The sequence below is a fragment of the Talpa occidentalis genome, unplaced genomic scaffold, assembly GCF_014898055.3.
Source record: "Talpa occidentalis isolate TD23 unplaced genomic scaffold, MPIMG_talOcc4v2.1 talOcc4.16, whole genome shotgun sequence".
In the NCBI taxonomy this organism is placed as follows: Eukaryota; Metazoa; Chordata; class Mammalia; order Eulipotyphla; family Talpidae; genus Talpa; species Talpa occidentalis.
Genome location: NW_023601653.1, coordinates 50,938,393 through 50,965,311, shown reverse-complemented (window position 1 = coordinate 50,965,311; position 26,919 = coordinate 50,938,393). Strand labels below are relative to the sequence as shown.

At 40.8% G+C, this 26,919-nt stretch overlaps 1 protein-coding gene across 2 annotated transcripts in view; it reads right to left on the bottom strand.

Annotated features, from left to right (window-relative positions):
• ITPR2 (inositol 1,4,5-trisphosphate receptor type 2) overlaps positions 1-26,919 on the bottom strand; it is a 450,075-nt gene that overhangs the window by 191,436 nt on the left and 231,720 nt on the right. For both annotated transcript variants that reach the window (XM_037514200.2, XM_054696343.1), the window contains exons 35-37: positions 23,323-23,513; positions 19,618-19,760; positions 15,247-15,355 (exon numbers count right to left, since the gene is read on the bottom strand). In XM_037514200.2, the coding sequence (XP_037370097.1) occupies positions 15,247-15,355; positions 19,618-19,760; positions 23,323-23,513 (443 nt within the window). The remainder of the gene's footprint in view (positions 1-15,246; positions 15,356-19,617; positions 19,761-23,322; positions 23,514-26,919) is intronic.

The following is a 26,919-nucleotide window of genomic DNA, read 5'->3' as shown; positions in this document are numbered from 1 at the left end:
ATTCACCAGAGACAGAGCAGGGAACAGAACAGGCAGACTGACGAAATACACTGCTGACGGGAGCAGCGGGCATGACAGGAAAGGTCTGCCGTGCCATGTGGGACCCTTGCTGGCCGGCCAGGATCGAATTGGCACTGTGGACAGCTTCACAGCACTACACCCAACTGCCTACGCCACCAGGGGTGGCCCCATTGCTGGAACATCTTGAACAGGCTCTTCATAGTGCAGTTGGGAATCATGATCCAGCTTAGAGTTTCAACCTACGGAGAAACAGCCCTCTACCCTGAGACCAAATCGGGAAGTGGAGCTTACACATCTTGAGGTAGTTCCAAGAGCTGGAGTGAAAAATTTCTTTTTACACAATCAGTATATAAGTAGTATTTCAATTGCAATAATCTTAGTTTGGGAAAAGGAGGAATAATTCAAATGCTAATAAAAAGTACAAGGTTTTGGGCCTCCCCGGTGGCGCAGCGGTTGAGCGCTGGGTTGCGAAGCTGGCCGAAGCCTCTGCAGCGCAGTTCGATCCCCGGCTGCTCCCCAGCCACAGGAGGAGGGTCCCACATGGCGCGCAGACCTCTCCTGCCGCCCGCTGCTCCCCTCAGCAGTGTACTTCGGTCCTTCTGCCTGCTCTGCTCCCTGCTCTGGCTCTGGTGAATTCTCTCACCCTCCCGCGCTTCTGACTATACCCAGTGCTTGTATAAATAAATCAATAAATAAATCAATAAATAAATCTTTTAAAAAAAAGTACAAGGTTTTGCACTAGGAATTTTAGCCCCCCATTTTTAAAATAGGAATCTTTCGTTAAGAAAAGCCCTGTTCTGTTGTTACACAACAATTTGCAAATGGCACATACAAAGAAGAAAGGATTCCAAAAGGAACAACTTGTGTGTCAGTCAAGATTTCAAAGATTAATATTTATGAAAACAATTGGCAAACAACAGTCCATGATCCAAGAACAAAAAATGCTACAGCAGATGTCTCGTCAGGAGGCTACAGACGACAAGAAGCGGCATACTTTCAGCCATATGTTTTCTCAGCCTTGAGAAACGATATCCCCAGTCACTTGGGTTCTGGAGAACACAGAGTGTCTGTGCAGATAGTAAAGCAGAAGCTTTTATCACCAGGGAACTCTGAGCCAAGATTTCTGGCTTCATTTGGAAAGAGGATACATATACAGCTAGCTGGCACGGGAACAGAAAATCAGCCAAATAACTTAACTAACTTACAGAATCAATCTGTCAAGAGATGGCAGACGAAATCAGAGTGGCAACTGGTTGTCCCGACCTGTGTGGCACCCACTCCCTCAGCTTTCGGCAACAACACTGCTATTTTGTCATCGGAGGAAAGACCCTTCCCTTATTCAAGCTTTTTTGTGAAGACCCTAGTCTCATCTTCAACAGCTGTTCCATAGCTGGGCTTGTGACTAGGAAATCCAGGGTTGACACGCACAGGAAGGGAGAAAGCTGAGCAGCTGGGACATCAGACTGGTCAGAGGTTTTGATTAGGTCACAGGACAGTCAGACTGGGTGGAGCTACACAAGCAAGCTGGATGGGAAGGAGTAAAGGTCTAGCAGGGGCAGGCCTGCAGGGACTAAAAAGGAGAAGCAGCAGTTCCTGCTGATGGAAACTTCCTTGGTGTTATGGAAGAATGGGTGATGGATGTGGAGGAGCAGAATGTGCTGGTGTAGATGTCAAGGGTCCACACTGGGTGCATGGCCCACACGGATGGCAGCCACCCCTCATGATGGCAGGGCTGGGGCCCAGTCTGGGATGGATGGATGGAGGGAGTGACCAGGATGGTGCTAGGTCAGTACAGGTGAAAGAAAGGGCCTGAACCTCAAAGGAGCGAAGGATTTAAGAATGTAGCAGAATCAATGTAGAAGTAACAATGAGCCAAAGCTACTTCACTTACTGAAAGGGGAAGGAGACACTATTTAACATAGTTAAGAAAACAAGGGGAGGGGGGAGGTTCCGCCCTGGTGGCACAGCCGGTTAAGCGTAGTGCTATGAAGTTGTCCATAGCCTCTGCAGCATGGGTTCGATTCCCGGCCGGCCAGGGAGATACCCACGTGGCACAGCAGACCTCTCCTGTCTTGCCCCCCCTGCTCCCCTCAGCAGTGTATTTCAGTCAGTCTGTTCTGCTCCCCACTCTGTCTCTGGTGAATCCTCTCACTCTCCTGCACCTCTGGCCTATACCCCAGCTCTTCTATAAATAAATAAATCTTTTTAAAAAAGAGAGAGAACAAGGGGACCTAAGGGAAGACTAAGTCTCTCATTATGGTAAGAAGGTGGAGAAGAAGGTAAGGATACAGGAGCATGCGCTGAATAGAACAGAAGGGACCATATTCTTAGGAGGTGGAGGAGGAGCCAGAATTGGGAGCCAGGGCTGGAGAAATGGTTCAATGCCTACCCTTTGGGCACTGAATGGTAAAAGCATGGTGGAAATGATAGCAATAGTCACCTTGAAAAAGTTATCTCTGAAGGAAGTAAGCAAGCTGTCTAGTAGCCAGAGACCTTGTCACCTCTACCAAGAGACTAGGTGATGCTTAACCAAGTCCACATATGGCACTGCCTATTTGCTGGATGAACAAGTAAATAAATAATGACAAGCACCACAGTGGTCAGTGATGAGATGCCTTAAGATGGCAGCCTTCTCAAAGCTCCTTCCAAGTGTGAGATGGTTTCTGGTTACCACTCAGATTCTAACAAGCAACTCATCATTACTCTACTCTGTATTTTTGCAGAGACAATGAGATCAACTCAATACCTGGGATGGAAATGACATAAGTATATGTCTCTGAGTGTTGTCAACATTATTTCATCTATCTGATCTTCATCGTAAGCATTTAACATGATTTTAATTGTCCTTGGGCTCTCTCTTTGATTGTTTCATGCCACGGGGCTGATTATACCAAGCTGCTGTACTGTGCTTATTATTAACACGTCACATTTGTTGTCCCTCTCCCACGACTGTAGAAGGAGTGGAGTCTATAATTTGAGTTTTAATTAAAAACGCAGCCAAAGGCTAGGAACAACTGAGAAAAGATAAACCTAACAATTGCACTCAGCCATCTGCAAATATTCAAAATGTTGTGCGTTGTCTTGTGCTAAGGAACTAAGATTTATCCAAAAATGAATAAGATTTTTAAGCACCAGATGGAATATGCAGACATTAAGCCTACCCTCAAGAAATCAGAAAATGGTAGATGTTCAAAATCACTCAAAACATGTGAAGAGATATCTTTAGATGGTCCACATGATTTTACACAAGAAAATTCCTTTCCTCTGTCAGCCATGGGTGACATCTTACAGCTCAGTGATATTCTGATACCAGAATAGAACAAAAGTCTCATGCAGTGACTGGAAGCACATGTCCTGGAGCCAAACACTCAGACCAACTCAGCATTCATCCTGGCCCCACCATTTTTTCATTTCTGTATGATCTTGGAGAAGTTTCTTGACCTTTCTGGACTCTGGCCTCCTCAACGTGTTGTGATGCAGGTTAAATGAATGAAAATGTAAAGTACTTACAAGCACCTGGTACAAACACCTGGTGTGTATACATAGACACACATACACACAGACAATATATAAAATATATACATACTCTGTGTGTGTATATACACACATACACAAATACAATGGAAAACTACTCAGCAATTAAAAAAATACACACATACACAAATACAATGGAAAACTACTCAGCAATTAAAAAAGATGAACTACTGCTACTTGTGACAACATGGATGGATCTGGAGAGGATGATATAAGTGAAGCAAGTCAGAAGAAGAAAGTAAAGTGTCACAAAGGGCCAGTCAAAACCAAACTAATAATAAACTCTTAACATCTGACTATAAAACAAAGGCAACTAAGAAATGTAAATCATACCACAATGAGATACCACCTCACACCAGTGAGAATGGCCCATATTAAAAAATACAAAAAAAACAGAAACAAGTGTTGATGAGGGTGTGGAAAAAAGGAAACCTTGTGCATTGTTGATGAGAATGTAGACTGGTCCAACCCCCACCAAAAGCAATGTGGAGGTTCTTCAAAACACTAAAAATGGAGCTGCCAGACAACTCAGCAATTCTACTCCTAGGTACCCACACAAAGAACATAAAAACATTAATTTGAGGGCCTCTCCAGTGGTGCAGTATGTTGAGCGCCACACTGTGAAGCTGTCCGCAACCTCTGCAGCGCAGGTTCGATCCCAGCCTGCTGGCGAGAATCCCACATGGTGCAGCAGACCTCTCCTGTCGCACCTGCTGCCCCCCTCAGCAGTGTGTTTTGGTCGTCTGCCTGTTCTGCTCCCTGCTCTGTCACTGTTGAATCGTCTCACCCTCCCACACCTCTGGCCTGTACCATAGCTCTTGTATAAAAATAAATCTTAAAAGAAAAAAAAACCCATTAATTTGAAAAGAAACCTGCATTGCTATGTTTATTGCAACACTATTTACAACAGCCAAGATATGGAAACAACCTAACATCCCAAAATAGACAAATGGATCAAGAAGATGTGGTATATATACACAGTGGAACACTACTCAGTGGTCAAAAAAGATAAAGTCTTGTCATTTGGGGCAGCATGGATGGAGCTGGAAGAGGTTATGCTCAGTGAAATAAGCCAGAAGGAGAAAGCCAAGTACCAGATGGTGTCACTTATATGTGAAACAGAGAAACGAAACAAAGAATCAGACAAAGGCAAACTATAAAGCCAACCCTTGAACTGAGACATCGGTGGGTGAGGGAGTGGGAATGGGGCGAGAGGGGCACAACCAACTGTGGTGAGGACTGTGGGTGCTTTGGTGGGTGGGGGAGCTCTGGTAAAGACATCTGAGGGGAGAAATCCTCTACTGTCAAAAAAGTTAACAAGGATGTAAAGCAACAGTACTTCCACAAAAAACCCCAAAATTAAAAAGACAACTGAGGCAACCAGAGGGGGAGGGTGGTAAGGTGGGAAGGGGGAAGGAAGAGACCCAGTGGAACAGAGTGGAGGGTTACTGGGGAACTGGTGGTGGACAGGGTGTGTATTTGTAATGGTTTTAACCCATAATACCCGGAGCAACCCGGAGCAGATACAAAGATGTAAACCTACCTCACCTCAGTAAACATAATTTGGAAAAGCGTTAGCTATTGCTGTTATTTAGAGCATGAACCTGAAAGTGGTGAGACCACATTTCCCTGTTATTTTCATTGCAGATTTCTCGAACCCTCAGGTTTCTAGAGGGAGTAAAAGAGTCAAAGTCTGAAGGACGCGGTAAACACTATCTGCATTATCATTTATTTTCCCTGCAGGTGGAAAAGTCTCAGGTAGAATCAGGAAATCTTGCTTTACTGCCCACTCAGCTGGTTCCTCATCATCTGATTCTTAATCATTTTATCCTCTGGACCTCAGTCTTTTCTAAAAAACTGGAGATTTCAAAATAGTATCCTCCTCAGAGAGTGATGAAGAGGATCCCAACAAGAGTGAGCTTGCTGCTTTGCAGGTAGCTTCTCGGAAGAGGCACAAAAACTGACTCGGAGTCACACACCCCAGGCTGTTGATAGCCTCTGCAGAGACCTGATGAAGGTTCAGAACAGCTGGGACCCAGGCATGATGTGCCAAATTCACCACCTTTGCATCTCTCACTTCCTCCCAGAGCTACCCAGCAGCCCCAGGCCCCAATCCCGTCCCGCAGCAGGAGAGCCTGATGCTGCTGGAGGCTGAAGGGGGCCGCTGCACTGTTCACGCCAGCTGATCTGACCAACCTGGTGTCCCTGCCCAGAGGCTGGACCTCAGCACTCCTCAGAGGCCCTGCTGTCCCCACACTCTCCGGGGGTGTAATGGGAAGTCCCTTGCTTAGTGCACTGGGCCAGAGCAGGGAAGGGAGGCGTCCCTCGAAGAGAAGCCCAGTGGCTGAAGAATTCCTCCCATTTCCTGTGTTCCAATCTGGCTGCCATTCCTTTGCTCCAGCGACCCTGGGCTGAGTTGGATATTTCTGTGCCATGTCTGGGATCCCCCTGTTTTTTTCTCTCCAAATCAGGCAGCAACAAAAAACCCATAGGTCAGACGTGATGCCTTCTGCCAGGTGATCTCCCTCATCAGGCCTCTAGGCAGCACTCTTGCTACTGCCCGCCCTTCCTGGGTTACAAAACAATGCAAGTGGAAATCCACATGATACTTCTTAGATGTGCCAATGAGGGTCACACGCCCCCCCACTGCCCCCCTCTCAGTCACGCCCCCCCACTGCCCCCCTCTCAGTCAGCAACACTGATCTCTCGTGTGTGAAAGTCAGTCCATCTGCAAATGTACTGAGCACAGCTACATGGGAGGCACTTGCTGGCACAGGGTTGGAGGGGGTGGGGTGCATGGCCAATGTCTGCCCTGAGGCTGGGCCCCCAAGTGGGACTGGGACTGGGGAGCACACAGAACCGCAGGCTTATAGAATCTCAGCACCCAAAGGTTTGGCACCATGTTTCATCATCACACTCCCTTCAAGGAGTTTCTAGCAAACTTCAAATAACAATCCCACACCAAAGTAAAACCGTCAGCAGTCATGCTACTCAAAGTTCTACATGAAGCAGGCCGATTTCACAACTGCCCAGTAGAATAGAGTGGAATTAAGAGAAACTGATTGTGGGCTGTTTCCTCAAAACGTTTAGGATAGCTTCTCGTGCGTATAATTCATATTATAATTTCACAATATGCTAATTTTAGTGGACTTTCACATTCTCTTTTTCTTGTGGTTTTTTTCTTTACTTTTCACATCATCCAAGTTTTGTTGGGTTTTTTTTTTTTTTTTTTGAGCCACATTGCCATTTTCACCTATAATCATTCGCTATCAAATGTCTTTACTTACTAGAGGGAAAGAATAGTTGACTAATTTTTGAATATTGGTAATATTTATATCATGAACTTTTGATCATCAGCTTATACAGAATCACACTACAGCTCAATAACTGTTCAGACACTGATGTATATAATATTTTTATATGGGAAAGGCTTAATTAAGAATTTTATAATTACATGTAATAATGAGGTTAAAATGACTATACCAAATCTGGTAAACTCATCACTTTTATAGTCTGACAGTGACTGAGCCAGTATAGCACTCAAAAAGAGTAAATTTCAAAAGTAATTGTGGCTTATATGCCTACCTTTAACCTCAGTCTTGTTGCCTAGATGAAAATATAAAATAAAAATTCCAAAATAAGACAGTTTATTAATTATGTTTCTAAAATAGATCTTTTCTTGTAAGGAGACATCAACATATTTTCCTATTTCCCACAAGTTAGTTACCAAGTTAAAACAACACATCCCACACACATATACACAAGTCACATTTACAATACAAGAATAAGTCAGATGGTAAAACAACTTTACAACTTCACTTATGTTTTTAGTTTAAAACATTAGAACATTAGAACACTGAAAGAAAAATTGCATTCAATTCTAAAATATATTTAATAAACTCTACAACATCATCTGATGCTAAAACTGAAATTAATTTTCTGTTAGCAAAAATAGTTATTATCAAATTCTTAAGCTACAGTGCACTTTGCGGGTAGCAATTCCACTTTAGTTCATTTGTCTGCTAGACAGTGAAATGAGCATATGCAAGAAGGTGAGTAACTTTACACATACTCACAAGAAGAACTGGCTGGAATTTATAAATTCACAGTCGTGTGATTTGTGCTGGGCCCCAAAGGCCTACATTTTAGATTTAGGAGTTAAGGTCCTAAGTGCGATTCTGATGTACTGTTTTTGCTGCTCCTCAAAATCAGAAATAAAAGATTAGTTATAATGAATTTTTTTCCCCTGCTGAGGAAAAGAATAAACTCTTCTTTTTTTTAATGCATTATTTATTTATTTATTTATTTATATAAATTTTATTTTTATATTCCCCATACAATTGCAACCCCCTTATTTTGTCCCCAATCCCTCCCCTCCCGCCCCCTACCCCCCCCTTAGAGTGTCTCTGGTTCATAGTTTTTTGTTGGTTTTGATTTTCACTTTCTTATAGTTACTCATTTTCCTGGTCCCTTATTTAAGTTTTCTAGATTCCTGCTATGAGTGAGACCATCCGGTATTTTTCTTTTTCTTTCTGACTTATTTCGCTGAGCATGATCCCTTCCAGCGCCATCCATGTTGCTGCAAATTGCATGTGTTTATCTTTTTTGAATGCTGAGTAATATTCCATGGTGTATATGGACCACATCTTCTTGATCCAGTCATCTATTTTTGGGCATTTGGGCTGTTTCCAAAGCTTAGCTATTGTAAACAGTGCTGCTATAAACATAGGGTGCTCTTTGGAATTGATGTTTCTGTGTCCTTTGGGTAAATACCTAGGAGTGGAATTGCTGGATCATATGGGAGCTCTATGTATAGTAGGTCCAGAAATCTCCACACAGCTCTTCATAGTGGTTGGACCAGTTTGCACTCCCACCAACAGTGCAGGAGAGTTCCTTTTTCTCCACACCCTCGCCAACAGTTGTTGTTGCTAGTTTTTTTAATATGTGCCATTCTCACTGGTGTGAGATGGTATCTCATGGTAGTTTTGATTTGCATTTCCCTGATTACAAGTGATGTTGAACATTTTTTCATATGCCTTTTAGCCATTTGCATTTCCTCTTCAGAGAAGTTTCTTTTTAGCTCTTCTGCCCATTTTTTGACTGGATTATTTTCTTTGTTGTTGTTGACTCTCATCAACTCTTTGCAGATTTTTGTGATCAGTCCTTTATCATTAGTGTTGTGTGCAAAAATGTTTTCCCAGTTGGTGGGGTTTCTCTTTGTTTTTAGAATAAACTCTTCTTAATTCAGTAGACAGTAAGTTTTGGAGTTACAGAAAAGATGAAAATATCTTAAAAATAACTCAAGAGGACTCCTCTGGTGGCGCAGGCTGTTGAGTGCACTGCTGCGAAGCTGTCCACAGCCTTGGCAGCGCCGGTTCGATCCCCGCCGCCCAGCGAGGGTCCCACATGGCGTGTCAGACCTCTCCTGTTTCACCCGCTGCTCCCCTCAGCAGTGTGTTTCGTCAGTCTGCCTGTTCTGTTCTCTGCTCTGTCTCTGGTGAATCCGCTCACCCTCCCGCACATCTGGCCTATACCACAGTTCTTATATAAATAAATAAATAAAGCTTAAGGAAAAAAAAAACTCAAGGCATCATTTTGTAATGATCTTTTAGTCCATCACACTCCAGATACCAGCTTTCAAATTGAGAAGCCACTTTCTGCCATCATCAGTCAAGGTGGACATGCCTCCTGGCCCAGCAGGACACCTGGAAAAGTCCATGGCTCCCCACTGGTGCGATGCTGGTGGCTAAAGACTGCACAGACCACAAGGAGTGATCTAGGATGGCCATATTATAAAGGACTCTCAAAAACTTCTGAATCTAGTTATTGGCTACTGAAAACTCAGACCATGAGCAACCAGTGTAGGGACTGGGAAGTCAAGTGATGATCTGTAGGATTGTAAATCCTCAAAATCTCCCCAGCTATGGCATCATATGGTTCCCCATCAACTCAGTTTACAATCTTCAAGCCTTTCCTTTGCAGCTCACTGATGCCTTCCCAATGACACATACACACATTTTATCAAGAATAAATTTAAATTACTTCTCTTTTAATTTAGATGACAATCTTTGAAATGGAAGAACTATAATTATAAATCACAGTCTGTTTGGCTCCAATCTGCTTGCAGGAACATGGGCTTGGGAGCTGAAATGCTTGGGATGAACTACCACTGGCTCGCTTCCACCCATGAGATGTGAGACCTTAAACTCTACTCCTCCATGAGAGACAATACTACTACCTGTGACAAAGGGTTGGCACTAAATAAGACAATACATATAAATGATGGGGAAGAGTATCTGACATACAGTAGCTCCCAGTCACTGCTGGCTGTCATTGCTTTATAGAAACCAGGGCTTGAAACCTTCCCATAGCTTCTACAGAGGCAGCTGCTAGATTTCATGGCAATAGTCACCCAAGGATGTATGGCATTTTAAACCTGAATGTTCTAAGCATATTGAGCTTAACTAAGTATCTTTATTGTCCTGAAGACTGCATGTATGTCAGTGTAATTTATGAGTAGATAGGAAAATACCTGCAGGGAAATATGATTAGTATTCTAAAAAAGGTTAACTTCTTTAACTACAATATAAAGAAATGACTTTAAATGGCCAGTTCCATGGGCTCTCAGTAAATATGCTCATTACTCATTATCTTTTCCAACTCTAAAGTACAGAAGCTCTGAATTTTATATATTTAGGGTCAGATCTTATAGACAGCTTTACTTTTTATGATTTATGTATGTTTCTCCCTTTTACAAGAAAAAAAATTTGTATTGCTCTCCACATCTTAATGAAAATGTGTATCAGTGTAAAAGAAAACAACAAAAACACCCTTGAAACCAAGCCAAACCTCTGACCACAAACCTGTTTCCTGATCCCCCACATCGCCCCACCTTTAGCAAACCCACACAGCATTTTCTGTCTCCGTTACCCTGTCACATAGACCCTTACTCAGGCCTAGACCTGAAATACCTCTAAAGGCACAGAAGTGTCGTGCTATAATGAAGTTACTCCGTGAAACAGAAACTTGGCCTAGCCGGTATTGTTTTTGTGGTAGAGAGGTCACAGAAAGAAGATTAGAACAAAATGGCTTTAAGGTTGGAGAACATTAGAAATAATAGAGCCCTACAGGTATTATAAAGCATTCTTTCTCTTCCCCCTCTCCCGCAATTTTCCTTCTACATATTTTTAAGTGTAAATAAATATGCCTGCTGTTGTTACCTAAAAAGCCTTTCAAATATGACCAATCTTAAAGGAGTGTTGTGTTTTCCAGGTTGTTAGGGTGAAGCTTTTGTGATTTTTTTTTTTTGCTTTCCTGTGAGAATTACCTAAAAAGACAATATTTCCTAAGTGGAAGTTTTCTAAAATTTCAGTAAGTTTTCTCCTTAATGATTTTCTAGATAAAATTTTCAAGGTTTAGCTGTCAATGAAAATTAACACTATAACATGTAGTACAACTATGATCACTAGATGATCTCAGAGACATCAGAACAGAAAATTTATATCCCTTTACTTATATCACTCTGCTGAGACTCTTCAAGATGTGGTCCACCACTATTTTATCTGTCAGTCTTTTGGAACAAACTAAGAAGGGGGAAATAACAAAGAATATAAAGTACAGTTAATTAACTTTAATTAATTAATTAAAGTACAGTTAATTAAGAATTGTAATCAAAGATATTATAAGTCACAAATGTTATAAAATTGTTATAAATACAGAATGTTGTAAATATCAGATAAAAATGTAGCTACCTAATGATTTCCCCCAATATGTCCCACAGAGAAGGCGAACAAATTGAGAAAACCAAAATCTCAAAAAGCTGGAAATTGCTCTATAGGCCATCTGCTCCACTCATGAAGCCAATCTACACTTTATTGCTCTATTTCTTAATTTTTACCATCTACTCACCATGTGCACACACACATACACACAGTTACTTCTGAGATGGATGACCAAAGAAACAAAAATGAAAATGTGGCTTTCTTTTAAGATGACATTTTAAATTTAAATAGTGGATCTCAAATGTAGTATTAGGCTGGCTCATCTCAAAAAGCTTTGTTTTTTCTGTCTTCACTAATTCTGAGAGATCTATTAGGGATGCTACAAATAGTAGAAATCAAATATTTCTACAAATAGTAGAAATCAGGTTGATTAGCTATTAGACAACCAGGTATTAGGTAACTTATGTGATTAAACACAACTCATACCTTACAAGTGTGTAAGTAAGTACACTGCCTCCTCCAGATACCTCCCAGAACAGTTGTAGAAAGTTAGCAGAATACTAACTTTTGAAGAGAGTAAAGTTAAAGAATGTTTGCAATTCATTCACATTTAGACAGCACATGCAGTAACTTAATCAGCCACAGGCAAACTCTGTACCTGCATGCACCTGTCATTTCCCACTGTCAGTAAAAAAAGGTCCTTGTGATAGACTGGACAATGGTCCTCCCCAAAGATGTTTATGCCCTGACCAGGGTACTTACAGGGGAAAAGGAGTTCTGCAGGTGTGATTATGGTAAGGACCCTGAGATGGGGAGATACTGGATTAACCAGGTAGATCCAAGGTACTCATGAGCATCCCAACAAAAAGGTGGCAGGGTGAGAGGAAGAGATGTGACAATGGCATATGTGTGTATAAATGAGGGGGGGTGGGGGGAGGGAGAAGAGAGAAAGAGACTGGAAGACAGTGCACTGCAGGCCCTGTTGATAGAAAATGGGGCCATGAGCCAAGGAATGCAGGAAGTGCCTAGAAAAGATAAAGAAACAAATTCTCCCCTAGAGTCTCCAGAATGAGAACACCCTATTAACACCTTGATTTTAAGCTTTAACCACCAAAACTGTAAGAAAACAAATTTGCATGATTTTAAACCACAAGGTTTTTGGTAAACAGGAAATGGATGATGTCATGAAGACATAGCCACTGTACCCTTACTGATGACAGCAAGGGTTTCTCTGAGAGCACAGTTGTAAAATGACAGCTTTGACCAGTTTCTGAAACCATTACCCAATACGACTTCACCCAGGTTGGTGCGTCGTTTAGCTTCTGTGCACTAACAGGGATAACTGAGCACCAACTGTTTACAAAGAACCAGCTAGCAGATCTCACTTAGTCCTGTCTCTCAGTGTAGGTATTGGAATAATTCTAGATCTAACATGCTTTTCTTTCAAGTAGCTTGGGGAACGGAGGGTGTCTTCTACTTATACTGATGGAAATGCTTCTTTTCCATATCACAGAATGAAAAGTTGTCTGAAATCTAAAGTTCTTTCAACCATAAGTTATTTTCATGTTGTCCTTAACAGTCATGCCCACTAAGAAATGAAAACTCTAAGCCCCTTTCAGATTTTTCTTTTTGTAGTTAAATGACTACATTTCTACAGTCCTTAATATTTTCTTAGAGATTTTCTAAATCTTTAAATACTTTGATGTTAAATTCTGTCTGCCTATGACTTAAAATTTGAACTCCAAAACAAGCTTGAAAAAAATATATGAACCTTCCTTAATAGTTATAGAGAATATTTGTTCTTATCATGTTTACAACATGATGCCTATCAATATTAGGCAGGGAAAAAGGAGTTCCAATGTATGTCCTGGTCTGGCAGTTGCTGTGTGCCCTCAGTCAAATCACATAACCTCTCTGGTTCTCAATGATATCATCTATAAAACAAGGAGCTTGGACAAGAACTAGAAGCAGACTGAAGCATCATAAAAGGAAAGGCACAATTTATTTTTTTCATAATTCTACGGACAGAGCAATCACCACTGGCTGGAACATGTGACAAGGACTACCATTAGCTAGTCACAAAGAACACACTAGGGTGTCAGCCACCCAGGATTCCAGATGCAACTAGTGCAGCAAGGTACAGCTGAGGGGAATTTCAGGCACATTGAGGATGCAGAAGGGTGGGGAGAGTGGAGAGGACATAATGGAGACCTGGAAACCACAGGGGGCAGAGGCACTGAAGATTTCTGAGGGGCTCTCACAGGATTCCCAGGGTGACCCTCAGCCAGCTGCATCATTCATCTCCATGTGCCCGGTCCCTATGGAGCTGCTCATATCAGCTATGTTAGCTGACTGAGTGCACACTCCCCACCAGCCTTTCTCATCTTAACTTTCTGCCTGAGGGCTGTGTTGTGGGGGAGAGGTGGTGCCATTCACATACTATCTTGTGAAGTGTGCCTCCCTTCTGGGAGGTCCCAGGGAACTGAACTTCTGGAGTTTTCCATATCATGAAAGCCAGAACAAGTGACAGCAATGGGAAGGGAGAAGAGAAAGATTCCAGGGTGATTTTAGGGTGGTTTGGGAGATTCACAAAAATATATTTGACATGGCAGAGTAAAGTCTTACTTGATTTCTTCCCTCCCTTCCTTTAGAGCAATCCAGTAATGCTCTATTACACAGAGTTGAAGCCTTTCCACAGAGTTGCTATTCACTACAAGTTACTACTAACACCTGTATCACTCTTCTGTCAAAAACTTAAATTGACCCCATTTTTCCACTTTAGGATCTATCAATAGTACTTCACCTCAAGTCAAACCATCTACAGCACTACTGAAGGAATCAGGCAGACAGTAAAAAGTCCCAGGGAACTCGATTAATCCTTGATTAAATCATACTTTCTACTCAAACATATTAGCCATATTCATGAGTCCTGTGTCACAGAGATATTTGCTAAAACTGTACTGATCACCTTTAGTCTGATCATTCATCTCCCAGGCAGAGTTAAATGATGAAAAGAGTTAGTGCAAAGCAGGAGTCATTTTGTTCACAGATGGAAGCTTCCAACTCAAAGAGAATATTTTGAAGTTGTGACCCTTCTATTAATATCCAAGATTCTACTACATTTCTTTTATAAAAGAACACATATTTAAAAAAGAAAAACAACCTTACCACTACAATTTTTGGAGTCAGATATACATAAATATATAAAATTCCTCCAATGTTAAACATATCAGATGATTATTTACAGAAACAGACCAGAAAGTTATTCAGGAACATGACACAAGTTTTGTGTGATATGCAATGCAAAAGGGTGAGAGGTGAGCTGAAAGAACTTGTCTCGATTCATACTTTATATTTGTGTGCATCACCTGGAGCACTGAATATGCCTCAAGCTGTCCATGAATAAGATCCTGAGCTGTCATTGTTAATAAAAGACTGGTAAATATTATCTATAATATTCCCTGAGCATCATTGGTGCAATGCTTAAATATTCAGAATAGAAACATACTATTCCACTTATTTTAAAAATTATTATATAATACTTGGCATACTGTTATAAAAATGATATGAATATATATTTACAATGAGAGTCAACATATGCCAAAATGCATAGACCATTTCAGCATGTAGAACTTTTTACAGATTATTAACAATGCCTCTTAGTTGTTTGTTGTTTTGAAAAAAAATGGCCTTTAGTCCATTGAAGCTAGATGAATATCTGTATATATAGTCAAGTTAAAATATAATAAAACAAATATGCTAAATATTTGTGCCATTCTAGTCCTAGCTATTTCTCAAATCAAAGCAGACAAGCAAGATGATAACTATAAATACTCCAATTATCTATTCCTCTAAGGCACACACCATTATTATGATACAAGTAGTCACATGTTAGCCTGTTGTAATGCACTGTTACAGTATTCTAGAAATTCTGCTTTATTTTAGAATATCAAAAATTAAAGAAAATTACCTCTTCCACAAAGCTGTCTTTCTTCTCCAGCATTTCTCGCAAAGTCTGAAGAATTTTAATGCACAGCTTTTCTTCTTTTTCCATTAATTTCTTCGTATGATTAATCAACCTTAAAACAAAATATCAAACTTTAAATAGGGCAGTGATTTCTCTTCAAGCTGTGAACTAACATCGTGTACTAAAAAGAAAACCATCATACTATTATTTGAGAATATGAAGTAAAACAGATACATTTCACATAATTTCTAAATTACACTTCAGCTGATCAACATCCTTTGTTTTACAGGCAGTGTAAAACTTAAATATTTCCAGTGTAAAACTTAAATATTTGAGTGGGATGGAACACTTTTTGAAAAACAATGAAACACTTCCATCCCATCACATGAACTAAAAAAAAAAATGTTACTTGTAGAGAGATGTGAGTACTTGCAGTATATTTTTAAAATTTATTTATTTGTATATTTTTTACATCATTCTTCATTTTTGTACAACATATGCTTTCTCATCTCGGTTATTATATAACACTATATTATTTTCTTTGTTTTAAATGACACTAATTATATAGCAATTATAGCAGTAGACATTGTTGAGACCTTATTATAAGGGACTACTATCTTGTTTCCATTAACATTGCTGAGCTGCCTTTCACTACTAATGCTTATAGAAACAGGTATTCCAGAAATTCTACAGTATATTAGAATATCAAAAACCTAAAGAAAATTACCTCCTCCACAAAGCTGGAAGAAGCAAAAAAAAAAAAAAAAAAAAAAAAAGTGATTAGAAGCAAAAAATAAAAAAGGCTAATAACATCAAGACAAGCTATCCACTTACAACTTTTGCTATAATTTGGGTATATCCTTTCCTTCACCTGCCTGCAGCACCTGTGCCAGGTGCCCATCACCACGGCACCACGCCCCTCCTGTGTGTTTAGCTAACTTGCAACAGCCAGTCTTGCCTTCAGCACAGGTCAGTACTTCCTCAGAGTGACTTTAAATAACTATCTCTACAATGACTGGAATGTTCTGCATCTGCGCTGTCAAATTGTTCAGCCACTATTTACATATGGCCATGAGCACTTAAACTAGTGATGTGACTGAGGAGCTAAATCTTTTTATGAATTTAAATCTTTTTAAATTAATTTTTATTTTTTACATCATTGTTCATTTTTAAACAATATTTGCTTCCCCCCACCCCCTCAGGTGTAGTCCCCATAGAGTTTCCTTCACCAATGCACCCGTGCACCATTACCTCAGTCCCCTGTGCTCCTCCCTCCTTCTCTCTGATCCCTCTCCCGCCTCCTCCCCTGCAGTATGTCTCTGATTTATAATTGTCTGTTTTTGCTTTGTTGTGTTTTGTACTGTTATTATGTTTTTACGCTGATGTCTTCTTTGGTTCCCCTATATTCCTGCTATTAGTAAAACCATCCGATATTTTTCTTTTTCTTTCTGGCTTATTTCACTGAGCATAATCCTTTTAGTTCCATCCACGTTGCTGCAAATGGCATGAGTTTATTTTTTTAATTGCTGAATAATATTCCACTGTGTATATATACCACATCTTGATCCAGTCATCTATTTTTGGGCATTTGGATTGTTTCCAGCTTTTACCTATTGTAAATAGTACACAGTTTGTTCCATAAATGGTGCTGGGAAAACTGGAACACCACGTGCAAAAAAATGAAACTAGACCACTACCTCTCACTGTGCACAAAAATCAACTCAAAATGGATAAAAGAACTGAACATAAGACCTGAATCCATAAAATAAATATATAGAAGAAAATATAGGTAAAACACTACAACACATACATCTCAAAAACATATTTAAAGACTCATCACCTAAAGCAAAGAAAGTCAAGGAAAAGATAAACACCTGGGATTACATGAAACTGAAAAGCTTCTGTACAGCAAAAGAGACATTAACCAAAACAAAGACACACCCCACTGACTGGGAAAAAATCATTGCACTCCAGTCAACTGATAAGGACTGATCACAAAGATATACAAAGGACTCACAGGACTCAACAAAATATAAACAATCCAGTCAAGAAATGGGCAGAAGAACTTAAAAGACATTTCTCCAAAGAAGAAATGCAAATGGCCAATAGGCATATGAAAAAATGTTCAACATCCCTTATAATCAGGGAAATGCAAATCAAAACCACATTAGATACCACCTTACACCAGTGAGAATGGCACACACCAAAAAAACAAGCAACAACAAATGTTGGTGAGGATATGGTGAAAAAGGAACTCTCCTACACTGCTGGTGGGAGTGCAAACTGGTTCAACCACTATGGAAAGCTGTCTGGAGGTTCCACAGTCTACTAAAAATGGAGCTACCATACGACACAGCAATTCCACTCCTAGGGATCTATCCAAAGGACACAAAAACATTGACTCAAAAGAACACCTGTACCCCTATGTTTATTGCAGCACTATTTACAATAGGTTAAAGCTGAATTTAAATCTTTATTTGTCACATGTAGCCAAGAGCAACCACACTTGACAGCCTACTTCTTGACGCCAAGTTGGAAAACTTTTTTCTGCAGAGCCAAATAGTAAAGATTTACAAGCTTGGTGGGTCATACAGTTTTTGTGGCAACCAGTGGGCTCGACCACCATAGCATATGTGCACATGAACACCTGAGGGTGTGTCAACAAAACTTTATTAGCATTGTTTTGTTTCTCTTACTTTTTTTTTATTCTGAGCATTTATGTGACTCAAAAGTAAAAATTATGCTAAGGATATAGCAGAAGAAAACGAACAAACAAAACTTTACTTGCCAAAATAACATGGAGATCAATTTAGCTTGCAGGTAGAGTGCAGCAGCCCTGCTTGTAGACTATCCAGACTCTGAGATAGAGCTACAGTGCATTCATTTCCTGAAGTTAAACTTCTCAGGTTTATTACACTCTTTTAAATACATCTTCTGTACATTAATATAGATTCATAGACAATGAGGGGCATTTTTCAAAGACTTTTTATACTGTATTACTTGGCAATGCTGCTACTTATTTTTTTTCTTATTGGCCTCATTAGTTTTGCAGCTACTCTGGAGCTCTTCACTTAAAAATTCTTATTAGAAGACTGGCAAATGTCCAGCAAATACATTCTCCCAGTCTCCTTAAGACACCATAGGTTTAGAGCCAACAACCAGAATCCTGGCCATAAAAGAGAAACTTTACCTATTCCTCAACACGATCCCCATTGGCAGGTCTTTCTCACACTGTATTTCCTCAGAGCCCAGCTTTAACAGGTAAAAGAAAGGAACCATTCTTGAGTCCCCTAGGCCTTCACTGTCTGCCTTAGCACATCAGTCATAGCAGAGGTTTTGGGATCTCTGTCAACTACATCCTCCCCTACACCAGAAACCGCCAGGATGGGTCATGGTTGAGGGCACTGGCATGAGGACCCACATCCCCATCCAGATCTCTCCCCAGGAGGACCCAGCACAGCCCGTCTCTTGGGGACATGCCCTCCACATGGAGACATGTTTCTTCTTTCTGAGCTTTGAGGGACCTTTCTCACAACTGCTTACACTGGCAGATTGACCATGAGAATTTTCCATTTACCATTAAAATGAAAACATTCTAGGATAAACATATCAACTTGAACAATAGAACAATACCACAAAAATGCTGAGAAAAATAAGTACATGCAAATGCTGCAGGTGAGGATCGCCACCGCAGCGTGGTCGAGTGCTGGGCCTGAAATGTCCCTGAGCCCCACTCAGCAATCTGTCTCTAAAATGAGGCTGGCCACTCACCTCCGGAGGTTCTGTGCAGACCAGATGAGCCAGGGTAACCGGCGCAGTGTTCTTACTTCTTAACACTGAGTCAGAAAACTTTTTTTGGAAGAGCTAAACTGAAGCTTACTCTTTTCTGAAGATAAAGACTTAAGTGTGGTAGGTCATACAATCTCTGGGCAACCAGTGGGCTCTGCCATCACAGCAGGTAAGCAGCCTGAGCCAATGCGCCAGTGGATACCTGAGGATGTTCCAAACAATGCCTGTGGCATTTCTGTCCTTTCTACACTCATGAAAAGCAGTGGTGTTAAACAGCGATCCTTTCAATAGCCACATCATACAGTTATAGAAAAGAATCAGAACCTAAATACCAGCTTCTTGTGGACTCTTGTGTCCAATAACAACCATTTCATTTTCAGTTAATTTTAGTAAATCATGGTAGCTTGACCTTCACCAAAATAAAATTAATTTCAATTGACTCAAATGTGCCTGGAAGCACATCTGAACAAGGACCTTAGACTTTTCCCACACTCCATGGGCGGCCATCACGCACCAGCAGCGTGAAAACAGAGCTGCTGAGGCCTCTCATCTGTTGACTCACAGAACCCCAGGGGCACTGCTTACTTGGACATGAAGGCTCCGCATCGTATTCTCGCGTCACTCCCCTCGGGGAACAGCAGCTCTGGACTGTACAGCACGTCGACCAGCACTGAGAACTCAGCCTGCATCATCGGGCTGAACTGCTGCTCCAGGGAGGCAACCACGTCCTAAGAGAGGGAGCACAGAAGGACCCGCGTGAAGAGCCAAGTCAGATGTCATCCTCCAAAGACATGACAAACCCACCCGTGGGCTGTCCCAGGTGGATGCAGAGTGAGGTCTCTGCTGTTGGTGCAGATGGTCTCCTTAGTCACTGCTAAGAGAAGGGGGGGTGGACCGCCGTATGATTTTGAAGGAAATACAGACGCGAAGCTAAGTCAGCAAAGCCAGTATTATAGGACCAGCGGGTCTAGGATTGGAAAGGAGACATGACAGGCACTCATCAATCTGGAAAGAAGTAGGTCACGCTGGGGAGCAGCTGAAAAAAGATTCCAGTGTGCCATTGGTCATCGAGAAATCATTCCTTCCTGTGGCAAAATGTCTTGGTATATTATCTGAAGCAGTATTAATTCTGCACACAGGTCCAGCGATATTTCAAATCACATGTTTGATTGACACTGTTAACTCTTCACCCTCGTCCTCACAAACAGAATTCCCATGCTGTTTTAGAATCAGGCAGCAACATTCTCAGGGAGAGGAGGGCCAGTCAGTCAGGGTCATGCCATCCCCCTTCTAGTGACTGGTCGAGGTGTGATGATGTGATATGGTCCTCCCCAATGAGATAATATGGGGGAAGTCTGCTGAATGCGTGCCATTTGTGGGGAGCAGGTAAGGGGCTGGAAGAGGGGGCAGGCTTTTTTTGAAATACTTCTGACTCTCAAGACAGCTCGAGGGTATGGATTCCAATGTGAGGCAGTGCTGCTGTGACCTTCAGAGACCAGCTTGATGTGACCTTCCGAGACCAGCCTGATGTGACATTCAGATACCAGCCAGTGACCTTCAGAGACCAGCTTGTGACTTCACCAATCAGGGGGAACCCCAAGTCCAGGTTTCTCAAAAGGAAACAACCTATTTTTGTTGTTTCAGCCACTTCTAGTTGAATATTGTGTTAATTATAGCTGAAAGCATCCTAACTGACATGTTTCTGGATGTACTATAGGCGAGGATCATTTACTGAACATTCTTTGATGATTAAAGCCTCCCTTTTCTGTTTCTAAAATAACTGTTAGACAAAAAAAAAAAATCTTCTCACATAACACCATATTTTATTCACCACAGTTATGGCATATTTTGTTAAGCAGAAAACTGTCAGTTGCTTACTGTTAGTCTTAGGGACAGCAACATGGAGGGAAAATCTCTTGATTTCTTATAGCAACACGGAGGGAAAAATCTCTTGATTTCTTAGGGTTGGAGTAAAGGAGTTAACTCCTGTTCAACCATTTGCTACATTTAGCGTAAATAAACATCTGAGAAATTTCTGGTGACAGCAAAACAGAATACCAGGAAGGTATAACAAATATCAAACTGTCACGTCCTTTATATAATATGTACTGTCTAGTATATACAAACAGTAGGTAAGGAAACTAGGTATACATAATGAGATATTACATGAAGGCAGGAGGAGAATATGATCATGTTAAATAAAGCAGCACTAAAATGCACCTGTTGTTCTGATGGCCTCTTTCCTTCATTTCATTGACTAAAGAAGTTGTGTTCAGACTCCTATGACATAAAATTCTGTCTTTATCTCTTTGACCACAGGCCAACAATGCAAACACTATTATCTCGTTTCCCTACAGGATCAGGACATCACCATCACATGGGCCTGCTGGAAGAGTTAAAGGTCAGCACCTAAGACCCTCCAGAACCTGTGAGTCATTTATTATTCCTTAATAACTGTTAGCATCATTAGTACCAGTTGGCTGCATTCATCACTGCGTTGCCAAATCCAATGGATCCTTTTCTGTCTTCATCACCCAGGCCCTGCTGAACTCAGCACACACTCACTGCTGCCTTCACCCACTTCCTGCTCTGGCTTCTTGCCATCACACTTCATTTTGTACCAACATCTTGACCATTTCCTTCGCTGACTCCTGGTCTTTTCTCGTCAATAACTACACTTTCTGGTGAACTACACATCTCATCTAATTCCATGGTTCCATTATCACATTCATGCTGAAGCTTCCCATGCTGATATTTCCTATATGGACAGCTTTCCAAACCTCTCACATTTGCATTTCCAGCTGCTCATTTAACACACCCATACAGGTATCCAAGTGGGCATCTCAAACATAAAATTCCCCACCTAGAATTCGAGATGGCAACTCTCCCATCCTTCTCCCTATCTTAGCAAATGATACAATTGCATTATACCCACAACCATCCTTGATTGCTCCTTCACTATCCCATATCTCGCTCACCCATTCACCCAGTCACCCATTCACCAAGTCCAGTTGGGCCAACAAGCAAACATACCCACTTCCCTTCATGCCTACTGCTACTCCCTTAAGCCAAGGAGCCATCACCTTTTGCCTGAATTAGTACAAAAGCCACCTAACTAAACTCACTGCTTTCATGGCTGCATCCTATAACCCATTCACTACTCAAAATCCACACTGATCTTTTTAGAGGTAAACTAAGTCATGTTTCTCCTCTACTGAAAGTGTTCGATCATCTGCCATCACACTTATAAAACCCCAATGCATTAGCATTTAAATCTCTACAAGATTTTAGTCTATATTTCATAATACCCTCCTTTGCTTACCAAACTCTGGCCCCAGTGGCCTTCTCTTGATGGCTCAAACCTCCCAAACTCCTTCCTGCATAAGCACCTTTGCATTTACTATTTTTTCCCCACAAAACCTCTGATCTCAATTTTTTTTTAACAGATTATTCCTTTCGTTATTCCCATCTCCCTAACTATAAGATCATTCTCCCAGTAATTCTCTACCATGCAGCTACCCTGTTTTATTTTATTCATAGCAGTTTTAATTATCTAACATTTATTAATGGGCTAAAATGTGTATGTCCTAAAGGCACAGATCCTGTGCTCTACCACCAGCACATTATGGCTGGCATTGTTCTCACCAAATATTTATTGAGCAACTGCCTGTCTGGTCTAAAAGCAGCTTAATTTGATGGTGGGTACAGGATGGTAACAACTCCTAAAGTGGGGAGAGTCTATTCTTCTAAAACATATTAACAGTGTAAATCATTGCCTCAATAAAAAACAATAAAGGTTGCTTAAGGCATGTCCTCACTCTGTGATTGGCCCTTCATCTTTCTCTCCCCTACAATGTCCTATTCCTGTCCTCACCAAGGGACTGTATGACAATACATTTAAATTGAAGCAAGGGGACAAGCTTTCATCTATGACATGTCTTTATGGCAAATTACTTTACCATATTTATGATTAGCACAGCTTTTACCCATAAGCCATACTTTTTAAAATTATGGTATTCCTAGGGAATTTTATTTTATTTATTTATTTATTTATTTTTTGGTGGGACCCTCCCCGGCGGCCGGGGAACGAACCGGCGCTGTAGAGGCTGCGGGCAGCCTCGCAGCCCAGCACTCAACCGCTGCACCACCAAGGGAGGCCCCCTAGGGAATTTTAAAGGAAAGCCTGGTCCCCAACTAGAACTTGAGACTTTTCACTATTTTTTTCCTTTGACTATGTATCAAAACTTTTCATTTAGAAAATATTTTTGCCATTTCACACGCTCATTGTACCTGTAATTTTTCAATGATATTTCTGTAGTCCCAAGCAGGCCCTCCAAGAGCTTCCTTAAAGCGTGGTCCAGAGCGAGCTGACAATCTCCATCCCATGGCCGCCCTCTGCACCATATTTGAGTGGCTCTTCATGAAGAGAGTGTTCACTTGGCTGTCTAAATCCACGGGGATGGCAATTCCACGATTTTTTGCTAGAAAACAAAGATTAAAAATATTTTCTTCTTAATTTGACTATATCATCTGACACAAAATCAAAATAATCTTATAAACATAGAATACATAAAAAAGAATTAAGATTGTTATGTATGTGAAAATGACTATACTTAATACTGTACTGTTTAAGAGAAAATTAAGAGTAGATCTGAAAGTTCTTATCACAAGAAAAAAATGTACAACTCAAGTGATGGTGTCATCTCACAACCTACATGTATATCAATCACTGTGCTATACATCTTTAAGACTATATTATATGTCAATTATATATCTCAACAAAACTGGGGAGGGGGAGGAATTATCAAATCTTTAAATTCTTCCATTCGATTGCTTTCATTAACTGCGAAAGATTTTAATCTGAAACTATTTCAATTTTTCAGGCCAATTACAAAAGTGGGTTCATTAAACATTCAAGAATTTAGTTGATTTCCTCATGATGAATGTTTGAAACATACTTCATATGGCATCAACAGAACTGACACTGATATGTGTTCCTCCCAGATGCCAAGGAAAATAGAAAATCAGGCAGAAAACATGTAGTAAAATCCTACAGTCTGTTCATTAATATACTTATTGCTTTATGTGTGCAAGTGGAAAAAAACTGCATGTGGTAAAACATCAGAAAGAAGAAATAAAAAACTAAAGAGTATTTGTAAAAATATGCATTGTAGATAGTACATAATACATGTCCTTCTCCTGAACAGCCACAGAAATTTATGTTTTATCAGATGTGTAGAACAATATTGATGAATGAAAATGCTCGCCATGAGGAAAGTGTTGAGGCATTTTTGCAAATAAGTGAAGCTGGGGGTTAGTCCATCAGTGAAGGAGAAGAAGAAACTGAAGTACAAGAGATTAGAATTAGAAAGGTCTTCTAGGTGCTCATCAACCAGCAGAGTTAGAACAGGTCTTTGAGGTGCTCATCTACCAATACTTAATGTGGGAGAGGGCCTGGGGGACTCCTTGAGGTAGCACATTAAACAATGATGTCTGAAGAGCTGGGAAGTTAAGCTCCTCCTCCCACTGACTGGCATACACAGACACTGGTGGCCATGTTTTCCCATGGGATACAGTTAAAGAAATGTAGAGATGTTCTCTCAAGAAAGTGGAATACCCGCATGGGGAGAATATCAAATGAAGGAGTCAGAACTGAGAAGCAGAAGAGAGCTTGCAGTAACTCCAAAAATCTTCATAAAATAAGGGGCAGAATGGAAGAGACAAATAAGGCAGCTCCAGTAAAAAATAGAAAATACACAAAAAGACTCTAACCCCTGAGCAAAGCCATACTTATTTTAAGGCTTATTAGTATTCTCAATCTGTCTTCTGCTACACACACACACACACACACATGCCCCAAAGGGCAGTCTATATGTCATTTACTCAGCTCTAGCCCAGAGCTCTGGGTCAGCACTGTCATGTATATGAGAAATAGATCCTCAGCACTGCCATGGAAACCCACTCAGGCATCACAGACCTTTTAACACTATGAACACACCAGCAAGAATCACAGGGAAAACCAAAGACACTAAAAACATTCAGACCCAGAGAAAAGACATGATTCAGGGAAGAACAAAAATCCTAATTACTGTCCTCAGAGAATTTGGGTGTATACTGTATCCAAAATGTTAGAAAAACAAAAGAAATACTGGAAATTAAGATATGATTGTACAAGTCAACATTTCAAAAATTAACTGACAAAGAAAAAGACAGAAATAAAGACCAAGCTGATAGCTGGGGGAAGTCAAAGAATCTTCTGGAATATAAAGCTGAAAGATCAAAAGTAGGGGGGACACAGAATATGAAATACGGAGGGTCATCCAAAAAATCAAGTATCTAACAAATATAAATTCTAGGCAGAAATAATGGGAGGAAAGAAATGATTAAGAAAATAAGACATTTTCCTTGAACTAAAGAAAGATTAAAAGTGATGAAACTGAAAGGAAGGTTCACTGCGTGTAAAGAAGAATTAAACAAGCATATTGGCTGGACTCTGGTAAAAGTTTACAATGCTGTTAGTGAACTGTGCCTCCCAAACGTATGCTGAAGTCCTAAGAACAAGACCCTGTGAATGTGACCTACCTTGGAATTAGGGTCTTTGCCGATATAGTAAGTTAAAATGAAGTCAGACTAAATAGGGTGGGCCCCAGTCCAAAACAACTGGCACCCTTGCTAGGGAGAAGAGGAAGAGACACACAGAGCAAAGACATCGCGTGAAGCTGGGAGCAGACACTGGATTCACAAAGCTGCAAGTCAAGGAATGCCACAGCCTGCCAGTCAATACCAGAACCTACGGGAAAGGCAAGAACAGACTCCTCTGAGGATCTTCAGACAGAGAGTATGGCACTGCTCACACCTTCATTGTGGGAACAGTCATTTCTGTGATTTTAATTCATCCAGGTGAGATAAACTGCTGTCTACTCCCTATGAAACCAATATAAATGCCAACAGCAGAGAGAATGTTTAAGGGAGAGAAGGGAGATTCCCACACAGAGCTAGACTGGCACCAGACGCCTCATGATCGATACTGGATGCTAGAAGTCAGCAGAATTATGTCTTCAAAGACCAGATGGACAAAAATTTTTGAAACTAGGAGTTTATACCCATCTAAACTAAAATCCAGGGCCTCCCCTGGTGGCGCAGTGGTTGAGCGCTGGACTGTGAAGCTGCCTGCAGCCTCTGCAGCGTCGGCTTGATCCCCGGCTGCCGGCGAGGTCCCACATAGCATGCAGACCTCTCCTGCCGTACCCACTGCTCCCCTCAGCAGTGTATTTCGTCGGTCTGCCTGTTCTGTTCCCCATTCTGGCTCTGGTGAATTCTCTCACCCTCCCATGCTTCTGACTGTACCCAGTGATTATATAAATAAATAAATCTTTTTTAAAATAAATAAATAAATAAACTAAAATCCAAAGTGATAACTGAATAAAATAAAAAAATTTCAGAACAGATCAGGGTCAAAAATTTTTCTCTGAATGCCCACCCATGAAATTACGCAAAAAAACCAAACCAAAACAAAACAAAATTCAAGAATGGATTCCAAGAAAATATGAACTTGAATGTAAGATCTCATAGCAAATGAGTATGAACCTGAGCAGAAGAAGAAAGCAAGAAGGAAGACCCATCAGATACGAATGGCTGCGGAAGTCTCCTGTAGTTGGAAAGCTTCAGTATCAAAGCAACTACATGCTCTTTCTCAGAGGGCTAAACAATGAAAACATCCATACCCCATCATTCTGGTAGTTCTGATAAGTGGTTTTTCCATTGTTTATCAACCTGTAAGCAATTTCACCATATTTCAGAATAGAAGACCGATGTCACAAATCCTAACAACATAATACCAATAATCCATCAAGTAATAATCAGAACACAGAGTGGGAGAGAAGAGGA